General features: G+C 40.0%; 1 protein-coding gene across 1 annotated transcript in view; it reads left to right on the top strand.

Moving 5' to 3' along the window:
* The window catches only part of SIGLEC15 (sialic acid binding Ig like lectin 15), an 85551-nt gene that overhangs the window by 29414 nt on the left and 38815 nt on the right, over positions 1-17322 (top strand). The window contains exon 2 of the mRNA XM_044681658.1: positions 14712-14835. Within this exon, the coding sequence (XP_044537593.1) occupies positions 14712-14835 (124 nt within the window). The remainder of the gene's footprint in view (positions 1-14711; positions 14836-17322) is intronic.

The raw sequence follows: 17322 nt of genomic DNA, 5'->3' as shown, positions 1-17322 counted from the left end.
CCCCCATTGCCCACCCTTGCCACTCTTCCACCTAGGAGCCAATACACAGAAGTTAAGGGTTTAAAAAATGTAAAAAAAAAAAAAAAAGAATATCCTTTAACAAATCTCCTTTTTACATTCAAATCTTGTACATGGGTTTCCTTTTTCCTTTCTCTTGCATAGTCAGTGGAGTCACCATATAATTACTCATTTGGAGAGGCATTTATTGCCAAATGAAGGTTTTGAAACAGGCAAGACAAATTAGTCCTTTCCTCCTCATTTTAAAACTTTTACTCAGAAAGAGTATTCATTGTATTTGCTTCAGTGAAAGGCTTTAACATCCTGAGTTCTAATTCAGCTCTGCCACTGACTTACTTATGACCTTCGACAAGTCTCTTCCCTTCAGTCTGGACCTCAATTCCCTCATCTTTGAAATAGAGAAATAATAATACTTGTAATTATCTATCTTGCAGGTGGTGGTAAAGAAAGTGCTTTGTAAATAAACCTTAAAGAAATGCAAGATGCTAATATCCATTTCATAAGATTGTTCCAGGATCAAGTAAGACAATGTCTGTAAATTGCTTTGGAAAGTAATAGCACAGAACAGATTACAAATCAAATCAACGCTCTCTGTATGAGGCTCTGTGCTGGGAGCAGAGTCAGGTTGTATTATTATATGAAAGGTCAATATGACACAGATGAAGTAAATGCCAGTGATCAGACGACCTGACAAAGACAAACTCTGGAAACAGCCTAGTGGATCGTCGAGCCGGGGTGAGAAGTATGATTATTGGGCTTACAGGAGAGCCTGTGCCAACTAAGAACTACACAGACAGCTTCTTAGAGTGGTGGCAAAGTTTAGTGGGTTGGGGTCTACGATTTATAGAGTAAATGATGTAGGTAAAGGGATTAGGTAAGCTTCATACAGAAACAATAAGTAATGATTCACAGGATAAGGATAATAGAAATGAACCACTTCAGTGATTCTCAAAAGGAGTTTCTATAGGTAATAGATCAATATGTCAATGGGTGACTCCCTTTTTGGGTTTCTCATGGAATTCTTGCACCAGCGACTCCTGACAGGACAGCTGGTATCTTGGGGAGGAAAATGGATTGAGTTCCTGCCAAGGGGAAAAGTTACATGTTTTACTGCTTCTAAGTTAATGGCTACCCAGAGGACTTGCATTCTGGGGTTCACTCTCATTACTGGGAGCTACAATGGCCTTGAACCTTGTTTTATTTTTTTTAACCCTTGTACTTCGGTGTATTGTCTCATAGGTGGAAGATTTGTAAGGGTGGGCAATGGGGGTCAAGTGACTTGCCCAGGGTCACACAGCTGGGAAGTGGCTGAGGCCAGGTTTGAACCTAGGACCTCCTGCCTCTAGGCCTGACTCTCACTCCACTGAGCTACCCAGCTGCCCCACCTTGTTTTATTTTTAAGACAAGGTGGCATTCTGTAAAGTGTGCCCTCCCTGCTCATGCTCCTCTTCCCCCCCACCCATGGAAATACAGTTCCTCATGCCTTGCTGATTAAACCCAATAACTGGGAAAAGGAGGCAAAGTGTGGGAAAGTTTCCAAGAGCCCCAGAATTGTGAGGTTCTGTGATCTAGCTGTTGGCTGCTGTTGGGAGCTAGGGTCTGTAATTACCCTTTGGCTTAGGTCCCAGCAGCAGCCAACAGCTAGTTCACAGAACCTCTGTTCTCCTTCCTGCTCTACACACACCCTCCAAAATATCCTCAGCAACATAGGTGTTTGGTCCAGCAAAGCATCCCTCTCATTCCTCATTTTGTTGTAGATTCTTAGAGTCTGCATTTATGCATTGAGCAAAGATGGCTCCCCTTCTCCCCAACTTAAACCAAAAAACATCTTGGCCTGCTAGTTCACTGACCATCCCTCTGACAGTCTGTCAAAAGTGGCATTCTTTGTCCTAATTCCATTCTTCTAGTTTCCAGAGTCCTAAATGCTGTTGGATCTCCCATCCTATCTGCTCATGGCCTAGCTTCTCTGGTATAAGAGGATGGACCAAAGAGAGAAAAGAAAGGTCTCAGAGTTCCAAAGAAAGATGAATGAAGTCCTTGAATCCTAGGGCAAGGAAGCATCTAGTCACGTCCACTAAGGTCAGGCAAAGTAAAAGAACACAAAAGAGCCAGGTGGAATTGATCAAGGAAGATTTCTGGAAGAAGGCTGTCAGTCAGGTTCAGAAGGCAGGAAGGATCAGAATTCAAGGATGAATCACACCCAGCATAGAGCAGAAGAAGAAAGAGCATTGGATTTGGACTAGAAGGAAACTGAATTCAAATCTTAGCTCTGATGCAAGAATTATGATCTTGAATCAATTATTTCATATCCCTAAATCTCTATCTCCTATATATTCCCTTATCTTTAAACTGAAGGTTTTGGTCCAGATAATCCCTGGAGCAGGGATTCTTAACCTTTATGTTGGCCGTGAACTCCCTTAGCAATCAAGTGAAGCATATGGATTTCTTCCCAGAACTGTTGTTGTTTTTAAAGTGAAAAAAAAAAGACATAAGATTCCAAAGGAAACCAATTATATTGTAATACAATTGTAAATATTTTTATTAAAGTTCATAAATCAAGAACCCCAGGTTTAAAGTAGGTTAAAGCTCTAAATCCTAGGAAGTCTTTGAAAAGCCTCAGAAGGGATCCTGTAGTCAGAAGGGTGACTTCAACAGATAAGGATGTAAATTGGAGAAGTCCATTCTTGGCATGAGACTTCATGAGCAAAGACAGGACAGAACAGAGCAATGGAACAAGGGACAGAGAATTGACCTCAAAATGATATGGGAAGGTAGCACATGGAAAGGCTAGGGGATCTGAAATTAGAGGATCTGGGTTTGAACCACAGCTCTACTATTTATCACCTGCGTGTTCTTAGGTAGTAAGAGGCAGCTAGGTGGTAAAGCAAATAGAGAGCTGGGCCTGGAGTTAGGAAGATCTAAGTTCAAATCTAGCCTCAGAAACTTACTAGCTGTGTGACAATAGACAAGTCATTTAACCCCAATTTGCCTCAGTTCCTTATTTATAAAATGGGGATACACTGGAGAAGGAAACAGCAAAGCACTTTAGTATCTTTGCCAAGAAAACCCCTTGGACAAAGTCCTTGGGATCACAATAGCATGGGACATGGCTAAACAACAATGAAAGTAGTCTTAGGCAAATCACTTAATCTCTGGGCTTCAGTGTGCTTACCTAGAAAATGAGAAGACTAGACTAAATGATCTCTGAGATCCTTTCTAGCTCTGTCCTTTCCCAACTCTGATTCTGATACCCAGGACTGTTCCACCTTGCCTCAGCAATAGGCTTTCTGTGACTTCCTCATCTTGGAGAATCCCTTTGCCCCTGTGTACCCTGTCTTCTTCCACAGGTGAATTCTTCCAAGAACCTCTTTTTGAAGAAGAGCCTATATTAGCTGTCTTTCATTTCTCACCCAGCTCTACTTATTACTTTCTAGACATCACCATCATACCCCTACACACACACACACACACACACACACACACACACACACACACACACACGTCTCTTTGACATAGGACCATAGATTTTAAACCGGAAAGGATCTTAATGATTATCTAGCCAAACCTCCTTTTTAACAGTTGTTTTATGATGTTTTGCAATCCAAATTCTCTCCTTCCCTTCCCTCCCCACTTCCCAAGACATTTGATATGGGTTATACATGTTTTATCATGCAATACATATTTCGATATTTATCATATCAACCTCTTTACTTTACAGATGAAGAAAACGAGCCCCAGAGTTGTTAAGGCTTTGATTCTTTCCTCATTCCTCAAATCCAATGACTTCATAGAATTAGAGAGTTAGAGCAGGAAGTACATTAAGTACACTCTACTCATTTTACCAATGTGGAATATGAGACAGAGAAAGGTTGTATAACTTGCTGTAAAAGGGAATTCTTTGTTCTCTTTGAGTTCGATCTTGTGAAAGGGAATCCCTTATTCTCTTTGCCTAGTTGGAGCAAACACTTTAGTTACTAACTTAAGTACAAGCTTGAACTAAGTGGAAGAGCTCACAAACCACTTAGTGAATTCATACCCTACCTAATGTTGGGTGAGAAGCCAGCAAGATACTTGGAGAGCTTCATCCTTTTTTCTAACTCAAACAGTCAGAAACTTGTGAATTCTTTTAAGAGTTCATACCCTCAGAAACTGTTCAATCAGGAAACTGTGAACCTTTTTGATGAGAAATTGACCTTTAGAAGGTGGGAAGTGGATCCCACAGACACTTCCCCCTGGGCAGTGCTAGACAATTTGGAAACTTTGATTGGCCCCTGTGAAGAGGGGAGGAAACAAGAAGTCACCATAAAAGCAAGCCCTGAAAGGCTACAGAGATGATCTTGAATAAGGAGATGGTCTTGGAGAAGGAGATGGTTTTGGAGAGGAGGGATGGTCTCGGAGAAGATTGTCTGAAGAGATTGTTTTTTGGAGATAGCCTTCAAAATGGGGAGAGGGTTTTCACCTTCAACTTGCCATTGGAGGAGCTCCAGCTGAGGACTGCTTTCTATTAGGACTGCCACGTGGGTGAGTGAAAAGGCTGACCTCCTTTCCCTGACATTGAGAGGCCCCTCGTCTTGGAGGAGGCCTTGTGTCTAAAACTGTTTTTTAATTTACCTCTGGGCTCCCTTTGCTGGGGCCTCTGAAGCCCTGCCTGGTTCAGACCAGGCCAGAATAAATATCTACTCTCTCTGGTTTTCTTACTTTCACTCTCTCCTTTTGTAAACAAACTATCATAAAAAATCATTTGGAATTGAATAATAATTCCTGGTGACCACACTCATAAATTTAGTCCAACCCTTTTATTTTAAGCCCTTACATTCTGGCCCTTACATTGCCCAGCATTCTATAATTGGTAAGTATTAGTCCCAAGATTTGAGCCCAGATCTTCCTGAATCCAAACCCAGAGCCCTATCTACTCTACTTCTTAGCCTCCTGTTTTCCAATTACAGTTCTTTCATATCTATTCCTCCCTTGCTACTCCCACTGTCACCATCTTACTTCATGCTCCCATGTCTTCTTGGCCAGACTATCATTAATTAATAACTTTTATATATTTGTCTTCTAGCTTCCCTTTTATTACTTCTACCATCTATCTTCCACACCAACTTATTTCTGAGTAACGTAAGAATTTAACCCTACTATTCTACTCGATGATCCTCATTGTCTCTCAAACAAAGCATAAATTCCTAATGCTGAGATTCAAAGCCATTGTCAGTAAGTCTGCCACCTATTTTTCATCTGTATCTCAAACCACTACCTTTCATATAATCTACATTTTGGTCAGATAGGATTAATCTGTGTCTTATTCTCATAAAGTTCCTTCCTGACTGTCTTCACATCTGGAATTCTGTCAATGCTTGGAATGGACACCCCCCCCCCAATCTTCAGCTTTGCCTATTACATCAATACTTTCTTTTAAGGTCCACCTTCTATGCCATCCACTTCCACTTTAGAGTTTTGACAAATGAAGCAGAAAGGGTTAACCCCACCACCACACACCTCTCCATCAAGGGAAATTGATCTCTCCTCTTCAAATTTCTCATAGCAATTTTCCCTAACAATTATTCCTTTTCCTCTATCCCATTCTCTTTTGTATTTTAGGGTTTTGTCACATACATCCCTTTTCCTATTCAGATTGTAATCTACTTGAGATGTTATTTGAGGGCACACCCAGAACCCCTTAAAAATTAAATCCATATAAGGCTGCTCCCCAGTTTGCCTTAAGCTTAAAATTAGTCTGATACCAGGAAGTTTCCAACCAAGCCTGGGACATTCTGTGTACTGCTACCTTCTTTATGGAAGAAGCCATGACTCCTTATAGCAGAGAGAATGTTGTGGTAACCCTTTATACCTGAGTTGGAGCCAGAGCTCCTTGGAAAAGAGACACATATGATGCCAAAGACTCTGAGAAAGACCCATGGAGAGAAAGAAAGACTGACAAGTGCCCATAGGCAGCTAGCTCTTCCTCAGAGCCCTGATTTCCATTTTGGCTCCCTCCTAATTTCCAGTTTAGCTTGCTCCCACCTAAGAAGCATATTGGTTCTTGGAAAGTCTTTGGTATATCCTAAACTGCAGAGCTTCTCCAATTTCTGCTTGCTGTTTTGCTGGAGTACCTGGGTTTATTCTTATTTTCTCTATGTGATAGTCTTTTTGGTCACTAGAATTTGGTGGGAAGGAGGTATGCTGGTAAGTATCAACCTGAAGGAGAAAAGGGAAGGACTTTTTCCTCTGAACTAGAGTCGTATCCCTAAACCAACCATATTTGAGGGGAAAGATAAATATAATTCCAATCTAATATCTCTATTAGGTATAGGCAAAAGGGGGAGCAAGCATTCACCCATGACCCTTCACAAGGAGAAAATCATGTCCCTTGGAGAAGAGTTGGCCAGATCCCAGAGATGTCTATCCATGCCACCTGAAAGCCATATTTCTATACATGAGCAACTAGGTGGCACGGGAATAGAGCACTACCCCTGAAGAGGGGAAGACCAGAGTTTAAAAATGACAGTAGACATTTACTAGCTTTGTGATCCTGGGAAAGTCATTTAACCTCTATTTGCCTGAGTTTCCTCATTTATAAAATGGGAAGCACAATAGCACCTACCTTCCAGGGTTGTTGTGAAGATCAAATGAGAGAATAATTGTAAATCATTTAACATAGTGGCTGGCACATAGTAGGTACTATGTAAGTGTTAGTTACTATTTCAATAACCCATATCTAACAAAAGCATGAATACTCTTCTCAAGTGAAACCAGAAAGAAGGATGGGCTGCAGGGGAACGAGAGAAGGAGGAAAAAGGATAACTTGAGTCAGGGGGGGAATAGGGGGAGCGGGGAAGATATAAGAGCAGACTGGTTGGACATCCAGCATTCTGGATCCCACTCTCCAATTATTGCCTACTCCTTCTTCCTTATCCTTTTGTCAGGACTGTCCAGAGCCTTCCCCCAGGGACAATGACTTTCAGGTAGTTCACTCAGCCCAGAGATTTCTGATCCTCCCCAAACATCCCCTCCCTGTGATGACTAAATCGTTTAATAATAACTATATCTACTTAATCATTTCTTATCGTTTCCTAGGATCTTCAAGCCTTCTGGAAAGGCTCCATGGATGGTAAATAAAGGGCAAACATACCCCTTCCTCCTGACCCCGTAAGTCAAGTTCATACATTTCCCAGCACCCCACCCAATTTACCCCATATCTACTCAAATATAAGCTCAGTGGCCAATCCAAGTAGGAATCTAAGGTAATTGGTAACCTGGTTTCCCCACCTCCCTTCAATTCCAAATCTCAGAGGAGACAGTAAATCATTAAAGCAAGGCCTAATCTGGCCTAGAGTCTCAGTGAGTCAACATCTCCAAGGAGATAATCATGATTTCTTCCCCTAGAAGAGAAGCCTAATCCATGGGCAGCACTGCTTAGGTAGTATGATTCAAAAAGCACCTAAAAAGCCAGCTAGGTCACTTGATGGATAGAGAGCCAGGCCTAGAGATTGGAAGTCTTGGCATTAAATCTGACCTTAGACACTTCCCAGCTGTGCCATCTTGGGCAAATCACTTAATCCCAGTTGCCTAATCCTTATCCATCTTCTGCCTTGGAACCAATACTTAGCATTGATTCTAAAACAAAAGATAAGAGGTATTTTTGTTGTTTTTTAAAGAAGCCCCTACAGTGCTCTTCCATCACCACCACCTTGGTGCCTGAAATTCCACTATTAGAATTTCTCCTTCAAATTAATTCTCTAAAAATCCATATTAAAATAGAAGTGCTAAAAGAAAATAGTAACTGGGGCAGAAGAAGCACTAACACAATAACATGGAATGATCCATTGTATTAGATAGCTATTAGTCTAACTGGGAGAAGAGTCCTAGACAAATATTCTTAGATAATTCTATTTCAGTATCATTGGATTTTGGTGGGGAAAAGGTTGCAATCTTATATTTTTATATGCATTTAAAAACATGATTTTGAGAAGAGGCACATGGGCTTTACCACGTTTCCAAAAGTGTCTATGACACACAAAAAGATAGAACCCCCAATTTAGAGGATAAGATAAAAAAATAGACAGGCAAATCTTGAGAATGGGAGAACCAACTAGTGTTAGGTTTGAAATTAATAACTATAGAAAATAAGAATGTGGAAGATACTAATTTTAAACCTAATACTAAGAAGGGGAGGCTCAAGTGAGCAGTACAGTGGAAAGCTTCAAAATTTTAGGATCCAGGCCCAAGAGCAAATAGGAATCTGAATTAGAGATTAATTAGGTTCATAAAGTGTACTAGGTGGCACAATGAATAGGGTGCCAAGCCTGAAGTGAGGAAGACTCATCTTTAAGAGTTCAAATCTAAACTCAGACACTTACTAGCTCTGTGACCCTTGACAAGTCATTTAACCCTAGTTGCCTCAGTTTCCTCATTTGTAAAATGATCTGGAGAAGAAAATGGCAAACCACTCCAGGAAATTCACAAAAAAAAAAAAAAAAAAAAAAAAAAAAAAAAAAGGAAAATGACATCACAAAGAGTCAGACACCACTGAAAAACAATAACTAGGTTCAAATTTCTTGGCCTTCACAGTCTTACTGAAGTTGGCAGTCCAACCCCACTGTGCCTCTTCCCCTTCCCTTAGCCATCAGGTTTCTTTCTCAATTGTACTGATTTTTTTTACATTTTCTTTTATCATTATTCTATATTAATTTCATGATTATAAATTCTTCAAGGGAACAGATTTCTTCTTCTTATGTACTAGTATCTAATTACTCTCCTTTGCAAAATACATAAAAGAAATTGGAATATAGGATCATCGATTTTGAGCTGGAAAAGACCTTTGATGCTCTCCAGTTCGACTGTCTTATTTTACAAGCTAACAACCTTGCCAAAGGTATTATGCAGCAGAGCTAGAATTCAAAGCCAGGTCCAAAGCTAGCATTCTTGCATGAATACCTACGGAAACTTATTCAGTCATTTCAGTGATATCTGGCTCTTCAAAAACCCCATTTGGGTCTTTTTTCGGCAAAGATACTAGAGTGGCTTGCCATTTCCTCCTCTAACTCATTTGATGGATAAGGAAACTAAGGTAAACATGGTTAAATGACTTGTTCAGGGCCACCCACCTAGTAAGTGTCTGAGGCTGGATTTCAAATCAAGTCTTCCTGACTCAAGGCCCAGTGCTCTACCCACTGAGCCATCTAGCTGCCCCTATAGAAACTTGGATGAGATATTTAAGAGAGCTGCTCTAGCATCAAATACATTTTTCACTAAAAAATAAAAAGTAAATCTCACTGATTTAAACTAAACTGTGAGGTATGCCAGTCTGAATATAAAAGGAATATGAAGTAAAGAATGCACCTCTAAAGACAGGACTATTACTCCAAAGAACTGCAAATAGAACAAGAAAGCACAGTTGAGACATCCTTTTTGGGAACCATATTTCCACAGAAGCTTAAAGTTGGAAAGGACCTCAAGGATAATTTAAGCAAATCTGTATTTGATCAAGATGTTTTTCTCTGATTCCCCTAATAAGTCAGCATCCAGGCCCCTTCAAAGACTTCTAATAAGACCGAGGCAGAAATACTGTGGAACGATCCAATGGGACAGACTTTGCTACTGACAGAATTACAATGATCCAGGACAATTCTGAGGACTTATGACAAAGAATGCTCTCACCTCCAGAGAAAGAACTGTTAGAGTAAGAATGCAGATGGAAGCACATGATTTAACACTTGTTTATTTGTGTATATGATTTGGGGTTTTGGTTTTATAAGATCATTCACTTACAAAAATGAATAATAGGGAAATGTTTTGCGTGATGATACATGTATAATCCATATTGAATTGCTTGCCAGCTCTGGGAGGGGAAAGGGAAGAAGAGAAGGAGACAGCATCGATCATATGACTTTGGAAAACTTATGTGGAAATTTGTTACTAAAATTTTTTAAATCTTTTTTAAAGACTGAAACAGAGAGTTCTCTATTCTTAGTAGCCTTCCCACTTTAGGAGGTTTTTCCTCCCTAACTGTAAGCCTAACTCTTATCTTTACAAATTCCACCTTTGTTCCTAGTTCTGCCCTCCTGGGAACTAGAGTAAATCTAATTCCATTTCCAGATGACAGCTTTTCAACAACTTGAAAACAGTTTCCATGACATTCTCTCCTTTTCTCCAAGGTTCCATCCTGCAATCCTTATCTGGTATAAACTTTAACCTGTTCACCCTCTACCCTCCCACCCCACCTTTGGATGTTCTCTTATCAGTGTTTATCAGTTTGTCAGTGCTCTTTTTGACATTTGAATGAACAAAGTACTTATTATTGCTTACTGTGTGCCAAGCAGCTAGAGAGCACAGTGGACAGAGTCAGGAAGACTCATCTTCCCAAGTTCAAATCTGGCCTCAGACACTTACTAGCTGGGTGACCCTGGGCAAATCACTTAACTCTGTTTGCCTCAGTTTCCACATCTGTAAAATGAACTGGAGAAGAAAATAGCAAACCACTCAAGGATCTTTGCCAAAAAAAACCTCAGATGGGGTCACAAAGAGTCTGAAACGATTGAGTCCTAAAGATACAGCTAGAGAAGTAAGATATTCCTTGCCCTCAAGGAGCTTACATTTTAACTGGGGAGACAACACACATGGAAGGTTTCAGCTACAAGTCAAATGGACAGGTCTCATGGTCCTTGGAGTACAGCAGCAAAGTAGATAGTAAGGCCTGATATTATTACTGGGAAATGACAAGGGAATTTACTGCTGTTTGGGTTTCTAGGACTCGTCTTTTTCACTTGACACCTTATTTACCATGGCTTTCTTCATCACCTTTATGTGATAGCTCCTAAATTCATTTTGGAACTCCACTGCTACGTTTCCAGCTATATGATGGACATTTCCATCTGAGAAATTCCAATTTTTTGCCTCAAATTCATTATGTACAAATACTAGCTCATCTTTCTCCTAAAATAAATGGATCTTCTTAATTCCTCTGTTATGGTTAAAACATCACTCATTGTCCCTGACTTAAAATCTCAAGGTCATTAATGATTTTCTCCTCCCACTTCCAAACAGTTGCCAGTTCTATTCATTCCACCTCTACAATATCCCTTGTACCTTCTTCCCCTTTTCATTACTACTAACTCAGGTTGACTTTCTAGCTTGTGTTCTTATTATCTCTTATCTAAACTGTTGTATAGTCCCCTAACTGATCTCTATGCCTCCACTCACTCCTATCTCCAGTCTATCTTCTTCTGTCTTTCTTGCCAGGGCACAGGTTCGACCGCATCACACTCCTGCTCAAAACAAAAATGACAATAACAATAAACTTCAATGGCTCCCACTTGTTTGTTCAACAAAGTATAAATTCTTTAACAAGACTTTTCTAGTTGTTCATAATCTGCCTCCAGTAAGGAAAAGAAGACCAGATTTGGAGGCAGCATCCACATTCACATCCTCCTTTCCCTACCTCTTGCTTATATAGTTTCCCTACCCATTGCCTGAACTTGGGCAAGTCAGATAATAAATTAACTTGGCTGGACTTTAATTTCTTCAGCTATGAAGATGATCTTTAATATCTTTTCTAGCTCTAAATCATGTGATCGTACCTTTCCAATTTTTATCTTATTGGTATAGAGAACTCCCTGTGAAGAAATTCCATCTACTAATAGAGGTGAGCATCATTCTCCAAATTTATAGTCTCAGAGAGTTACCCAGGGCCTGAGAAAATGAGTGACTTGCCCAGGGTCCCACAGCTAGTAGGTCTCAGAGGCAGGAATTCGATGATAATGGATCTTCATTGGTGGTATTTAGTTGTTTTGGTCATGTCCAACTCTTTGTGACTCCATCTGTGGTGTTTTGGGCCAAGATATGGAGTAGTTTGCCATCCTTCTCCAGCTCATTTTACAGATGAGAAAAGTGAGGCAAAAAGGGTTACCCAGGGTCATAGAGTTAGTACCTGAGGCCAGGCTTGAACTCAGGAAGATTCGTCTTTTATTTATATTTATTTATATATTTATTTTTTTTATTTTATTTATATATTTATTTATACACTGTGCCACTTAACTGTCTTCAATAGTAGTAGGTATACTAATAGCAATGAAATCATAGATTCTTATAGTATGGAAGTAAGAATTCTATGATGTAGCATACTATTCTGGGAATAAACACAATTGATAATTGGTTTATGGTCTTAAATAGTTGCCTGAGGTTCAATAAGATTAAATTACTTTGCCCAAATTTGGAATAATACCCAAAAAGCTTTAAAAGAATTTCTGCCCTTTGATTGAGCAATACCACTACTAGGTTTGTGTACCCCAAAGATTTAATAAAAAAGGGTTGTACAAAAATATTCAAAGCCATACTTTTTGTGGTGGCAAAAACATTGGAAAATGAGGAGGTGTCCCTCAATTGGGGAATGGCTGAACAAATTGTGGTATATGCTGGTGATGGAATACTATTGTGCTGTAAGGAATGGTGAACTAGAGGATTTCCTCATGAACTGAAAGAACCTCCATGAACTGATGCAGAATGAAATGAGCAGAACAAAGAAAACATTGTACACAAAAAGTGAAACATTGTGGAACAGTCCAATGTAATGGACTTTACTACTAGCAGCAATGCAATGATCCAGGACAATTCTGAGGGACTTATGAGAAAGAACGCTATCCACATCCGTGGGAGCAGAAACACAGAAGAAAAACATGTCACTGTTTATATGATTATATAATTTGGGGTTTTGGTTTTAAAGATTGCTCTATTGAAAAAATGAATAATATGGAAATAGATATCAAGTGATAACATTTGTGTAACACAGCGAAATTGCTTGTCAGTTCTGAGAGGGGTCAGGAGGGGAAAAAATGAATCTTGTAAACATGAAAGAATATTTTTAAAAATAAAAATTAAATGAAGAAATAAAAAACAAATTACTTTGCCCATAATCACTCAACTTATAAAAACCATAGGTAGAATTTGAACCCAATACTTCCTGACCCTAAGACCACTACTCTATCAATTGCATCATGCTGCCTTTCATGTCATCTATTAATTGTATTATAGTCATTTAACAATTTGCCTTTTCTCCCATTATGCTATCAATCTCTTAAAGCCAAGAACTTTGTCTTATTTCATAATAATATTCCAAGAATTTAGCACAATGCCTTGAACATGACAGGCACTAAATAAATTCTTGTTGAATTGTCCTCAGGGGAGAGAATTTGCCAAAAGGAAATGGCAGGGGGCAGCTAGATAGTTCAGCAAATAGAGGCGTGCCTGAAGATAAGAGGTTCTGGATTCAAATTTGACCTTAGACATTGCCTAATTGTGTGACCCAGGGCAAATCACTTAACCCCAATCACCTAGTCTTTACCCTTGGAATCAATCCTTAGTATCAATTCTAAGACAGAAAGTAAGGTGTTTAAAAAAAAAAAAACAGGGAATGGCAGGGAGAACATCATGCCTTCTGCCCTTCATTATTTCCCTAAAGCCTAAGTCATTTGGTTCAGCTATCTATTCTGTACTCCAGAACTTGACAAAATTTCCTAAATCTCTCCTTTTGTGATGGTAAAGATGCTTAACTCAGAGACTCATGTTGAACCTGGCTTAGCCTCCTTTTCTCCTTCCTCCCCGGTCTTCCTCACACTTTGCAAATAAGTCATAGACTCCTAGACAATGAGATGTGCAAGGGACATAGAAAATATCCAACTATTCATTTTTATTTAAGGAAGCTGAGTCTCAGAGAAGCAAACTAACCTTTGTAGTCATAAGGTCAGTTATGAGCAGTCTGGAAAAGAACCCAGGTCTCCTGATCCACAGAACAGTGTACTTTCCACTGTCCCTCCCTGCCTGTAAGAGAGCATTTCTTGGGAGACAGCCCCTAGCCTCGACTGACTCCAAGCAGCTGCTAGAGAAAAAGGAAGCAGCTAGACCAGGGCCACTGAAATCTGCCTGATGATGAGCTATACTTGCTTGTGTCTCCCTGAGCACCTCTCCCTGCTCACTCTGTGTCTGATAATCAGCTTTTGTTGATGAAAGCTGCCTTTGATGATTATTTTAACCAGGTCCAGTCAGGCAACTCAGTGGATAGAGCACTAGTCCTAGAGATGGGAGATCCTGGGTTCAAATCTGGTCTCAGACATTTCCTAGCAGTATGACCCTGGGTAAGTCACTTAATCCCCATTGCCTAGTTCTTAACACTCTTCTGCCGTGGAGCCAACACACAGTATTGATTCTAAGATGGAAGATAGGGTTTAAAAAAAAAGAACAGGCAAAACACCCTTTATTGTACCCAAGTCATGAATACCCTAAGTCCCAAATGTCATTCATTAATCTCACTCCTTCAGGACCTTTGCAAAGATCTATGCGATTTAACTCAGTTAAACCAATATGATCTTTAAGAAGTAAGAGGCTGCCTAACATAGTAAGGAGTCACTGATCTGATTAATCCATTAAATGCCCTAGCATGTCACCAAATAGACAAGAAGGCCCTAAAGTATTAGAACATGGGAAGATACATTTTGGGGGGGTCAAGGGGAAAAATTTTGAACAGGAGGTGCTAGCCCCAAGAGATCTGGTCCAAGTCAGGGTGCTAAAGTGGGAGATCAGGGCATCCAACATGAGGGCCCTGGGCTCCTGGGTTGGCAGAGGAGTAGGCACTAAGAAGGAGTCAAGAGTCAGGGAAAGGAGAGGCAGATGGGTGCTGAGCATCTGCTTTGTGTACTCCACAGTTTGGCTCTGTCCCAGCCATTCATCTGAGACTCTCGGCACAGCACCCAAGCCTGGGAACCAAAGGTGTCCAAACAGTTCAGAACCATAAATCGTGCAGCTTGGCTGAAAGATCTGACATAGAGAGTGAGTCCCTGTGCTTTTGTCTGCTAATCCCCCAAAGGAGCAATTCCAGGAGACTTATGCCGGTTGAACAACAGGCAATGGAAAAGACCAGCAGCCCCTGGGAAAGGTCAGAAGGGGGATGAGAAGAAGGGAGGAATGACCTATCCCAGGCCAACTGAGTTAGAAGTAGAAAGGGGAAAGAGTGAAAAGTTTCCCAGGGGGACAATATCAGAAGCTCCTGGGAGAGAAGAGAAAAGTTTCTTCTCCCTGGTTATACCAATAAGTATTCTTCCAGCAAGTTACAGAATCTGAGAGCTGGAAGGAACCTTAGAAGTCATCAATTCCAGCCAATCCAGGAAGGAAGCCCTACTGCAAACACCCAATAACTGTCTATCCAGCCTCTGCTTAAAGACCTCCAAGGAGGGAGAAGCTGCCACTTTGGGGGTAGCCCATTTCCCTTTCAGCCAATTCTGGATGTTAGGATTCCTTTCCTGACATCTAGCCTAAATCTGCATCTTTGCAACTTCTAACCATTACTCCAATAAGATAATATGTTCAATGAGCTTACTGTATACAGTCCCTGGCACATACTAGGAACCTAATAAATGCTTGATCCTTTCTCCCTGCCACCCACCTCCCTTTTTATTCTCTTGGGCCAAACAGAACAAGTCTAACCCCTTGTCCATGTGATAGCTCTTCAGACACAGGTATAATATTGACTATGCTCCACCCCAAAATATACAAATTATCTTCTCCCTCATTCTTTCTATTAATCTTCATCTATCTCTGAAGAAACTTTTTTCTTCTTTTTTTAAAAAAAAAACCTTACTTTCCATCCTTGTAACAACTCTCAGGCAGAAGGGCAAGAGCTAGGCAAATGAGGTTGTGACTTGCCCAGGGTCACACAACTAGGAAAGTGTCTAAGGTCAGATTTGAACCCAGATCCTCCCAATTCCAAGCCTGACACTCTATCTACTGTACTGCCAAGCTGCCCCTGAAGGAACTTTTTTCAAAATCTGAATAATCTAGAATATTATGCCCTAGAGAATTCTGAGAACCATAGTAATGTTGCATAGTTGAAGAAACTGGAGTTGTGAAGGAGCTTTGGGTAGAAATTGAGAAAAGCTATGTTATTTTGTATTCCTTGTGTTATTCCCTACAGCACCCACACTATTAATAGCTTTTATGTTGCTTGAAAGCAAGGACTATTGTGTTTTTCAACTTTGTATTCCTAATATCTAACTCAATAAGTATCAAACACTTCATGACTCTTTTCCAAATTAAATTTTGCCTTTCTTTCCATCTGTTGTTAAGTCGTTTAAGTCATGTCCAACTCTTCATAACCTCATTTGGAATTTTCTTGACAAAAATATTGCAGTAATTTATCATTTCCTTCTTCAGCTCATTTTACAGATAAGGAACTGAGGCAATCAATTTTAAACAAATTTGAACTCACGTCTTCCTGACTTTAAGCCTGATGTTTATCCACTGCTATCTAGCTGCCCATACAAGCTGGAGGTAGTTCAATCTCTTCATTCAGCATATGAGGAATGTGAGCTGTAGAGAAGAGAAATGAATCACCTAACATTATGCAGAAAGTTCGTGGTATGTGTTTGGTTTACCCAGACAGTTAGTTGGCATAGTGGATATAGTTGAACCTGGAATCAGGAAGACTTTAGTTCCAACCCAATCTATTGAGAAACATCCTAGTTGTATGATCACTGGCAAGTCACTTAATGTCTGTCTGCTTTAGTTTTCTCACCTAGGAAATGAGAATAATTATAGCGCCTATCTCCCAGGTCTGTTGTGAAGAAAAAAATGAAATCATGTTTATACAATGGCTTTTAAACCTTAAAGCATTACATGAATTCTAGCTATTACTATACATAGTGGATTGGTGGAACGTGTGATCAGATACCTAGTGCTGGAAGAAGCCTTAGAAGTTATATAGCCTAATCTCATTTTACAGACGAGGAAACTTCAACCGAAGCAGTGAATTTAGGACCTTAGGATCTTAGGATGTTAGAGACAGAATAGGACTTAGAGGTCATCAAGCCTCAACTCCTCACTTCACAGATACCTACTAAATGAATTACAGAATTTCAGTTAAAAGACCATCTGGTTCTTCATTAATGTTATCTTCTCTATTCAGCTGTAAACTCTTTGAAAGTCAGGACCAGGTTATTCTTTAAACTAACCAGTAGGGTTTAGATTCCTTATTCTCCATCTCCTCAGTAAATACATATTGGCTACCTGATTGTCTAACTCAAAGATACCCTACCTGGGTGACTAATTATGTAACTGGCTGATTGATAGACTTGATTATTAATTGACTGAACTTAGCAAAAGGGTTATTGATACATGGAATACATAGTGTACTCACAGAATACCAGAGCTAGAAAGGACCTTAGAGATCATTTCTGCTCTAATTTGTCTGCCTTTCTCCCTCTCCCCCTCCCTCCCTCCCTCCTTCTCTCTCTCTCTCTCTCTCTCTCTCTCTCTCTCTCT

This window comes from Gracilinanus agilis, chromosome 1, assembly GCF_016433145.1.
Source record: "Gracilinanus agilis isolate LMUSP501 chromosome 1, AgileGrace, whole genome shotgun sequence".
In the NCBI taxonomy this organism is placed as follows: Eukaryota; Metazoa; Chordata; class Mammalia; order Didelphimorphia; family Didelphidae; genus Gracilinanus; species Gracilinanus agilis.
Note: the sequence above shows the minus strand (reverse complement) of the source record. Positions and strands in the feature narration are given on the sequence as shown.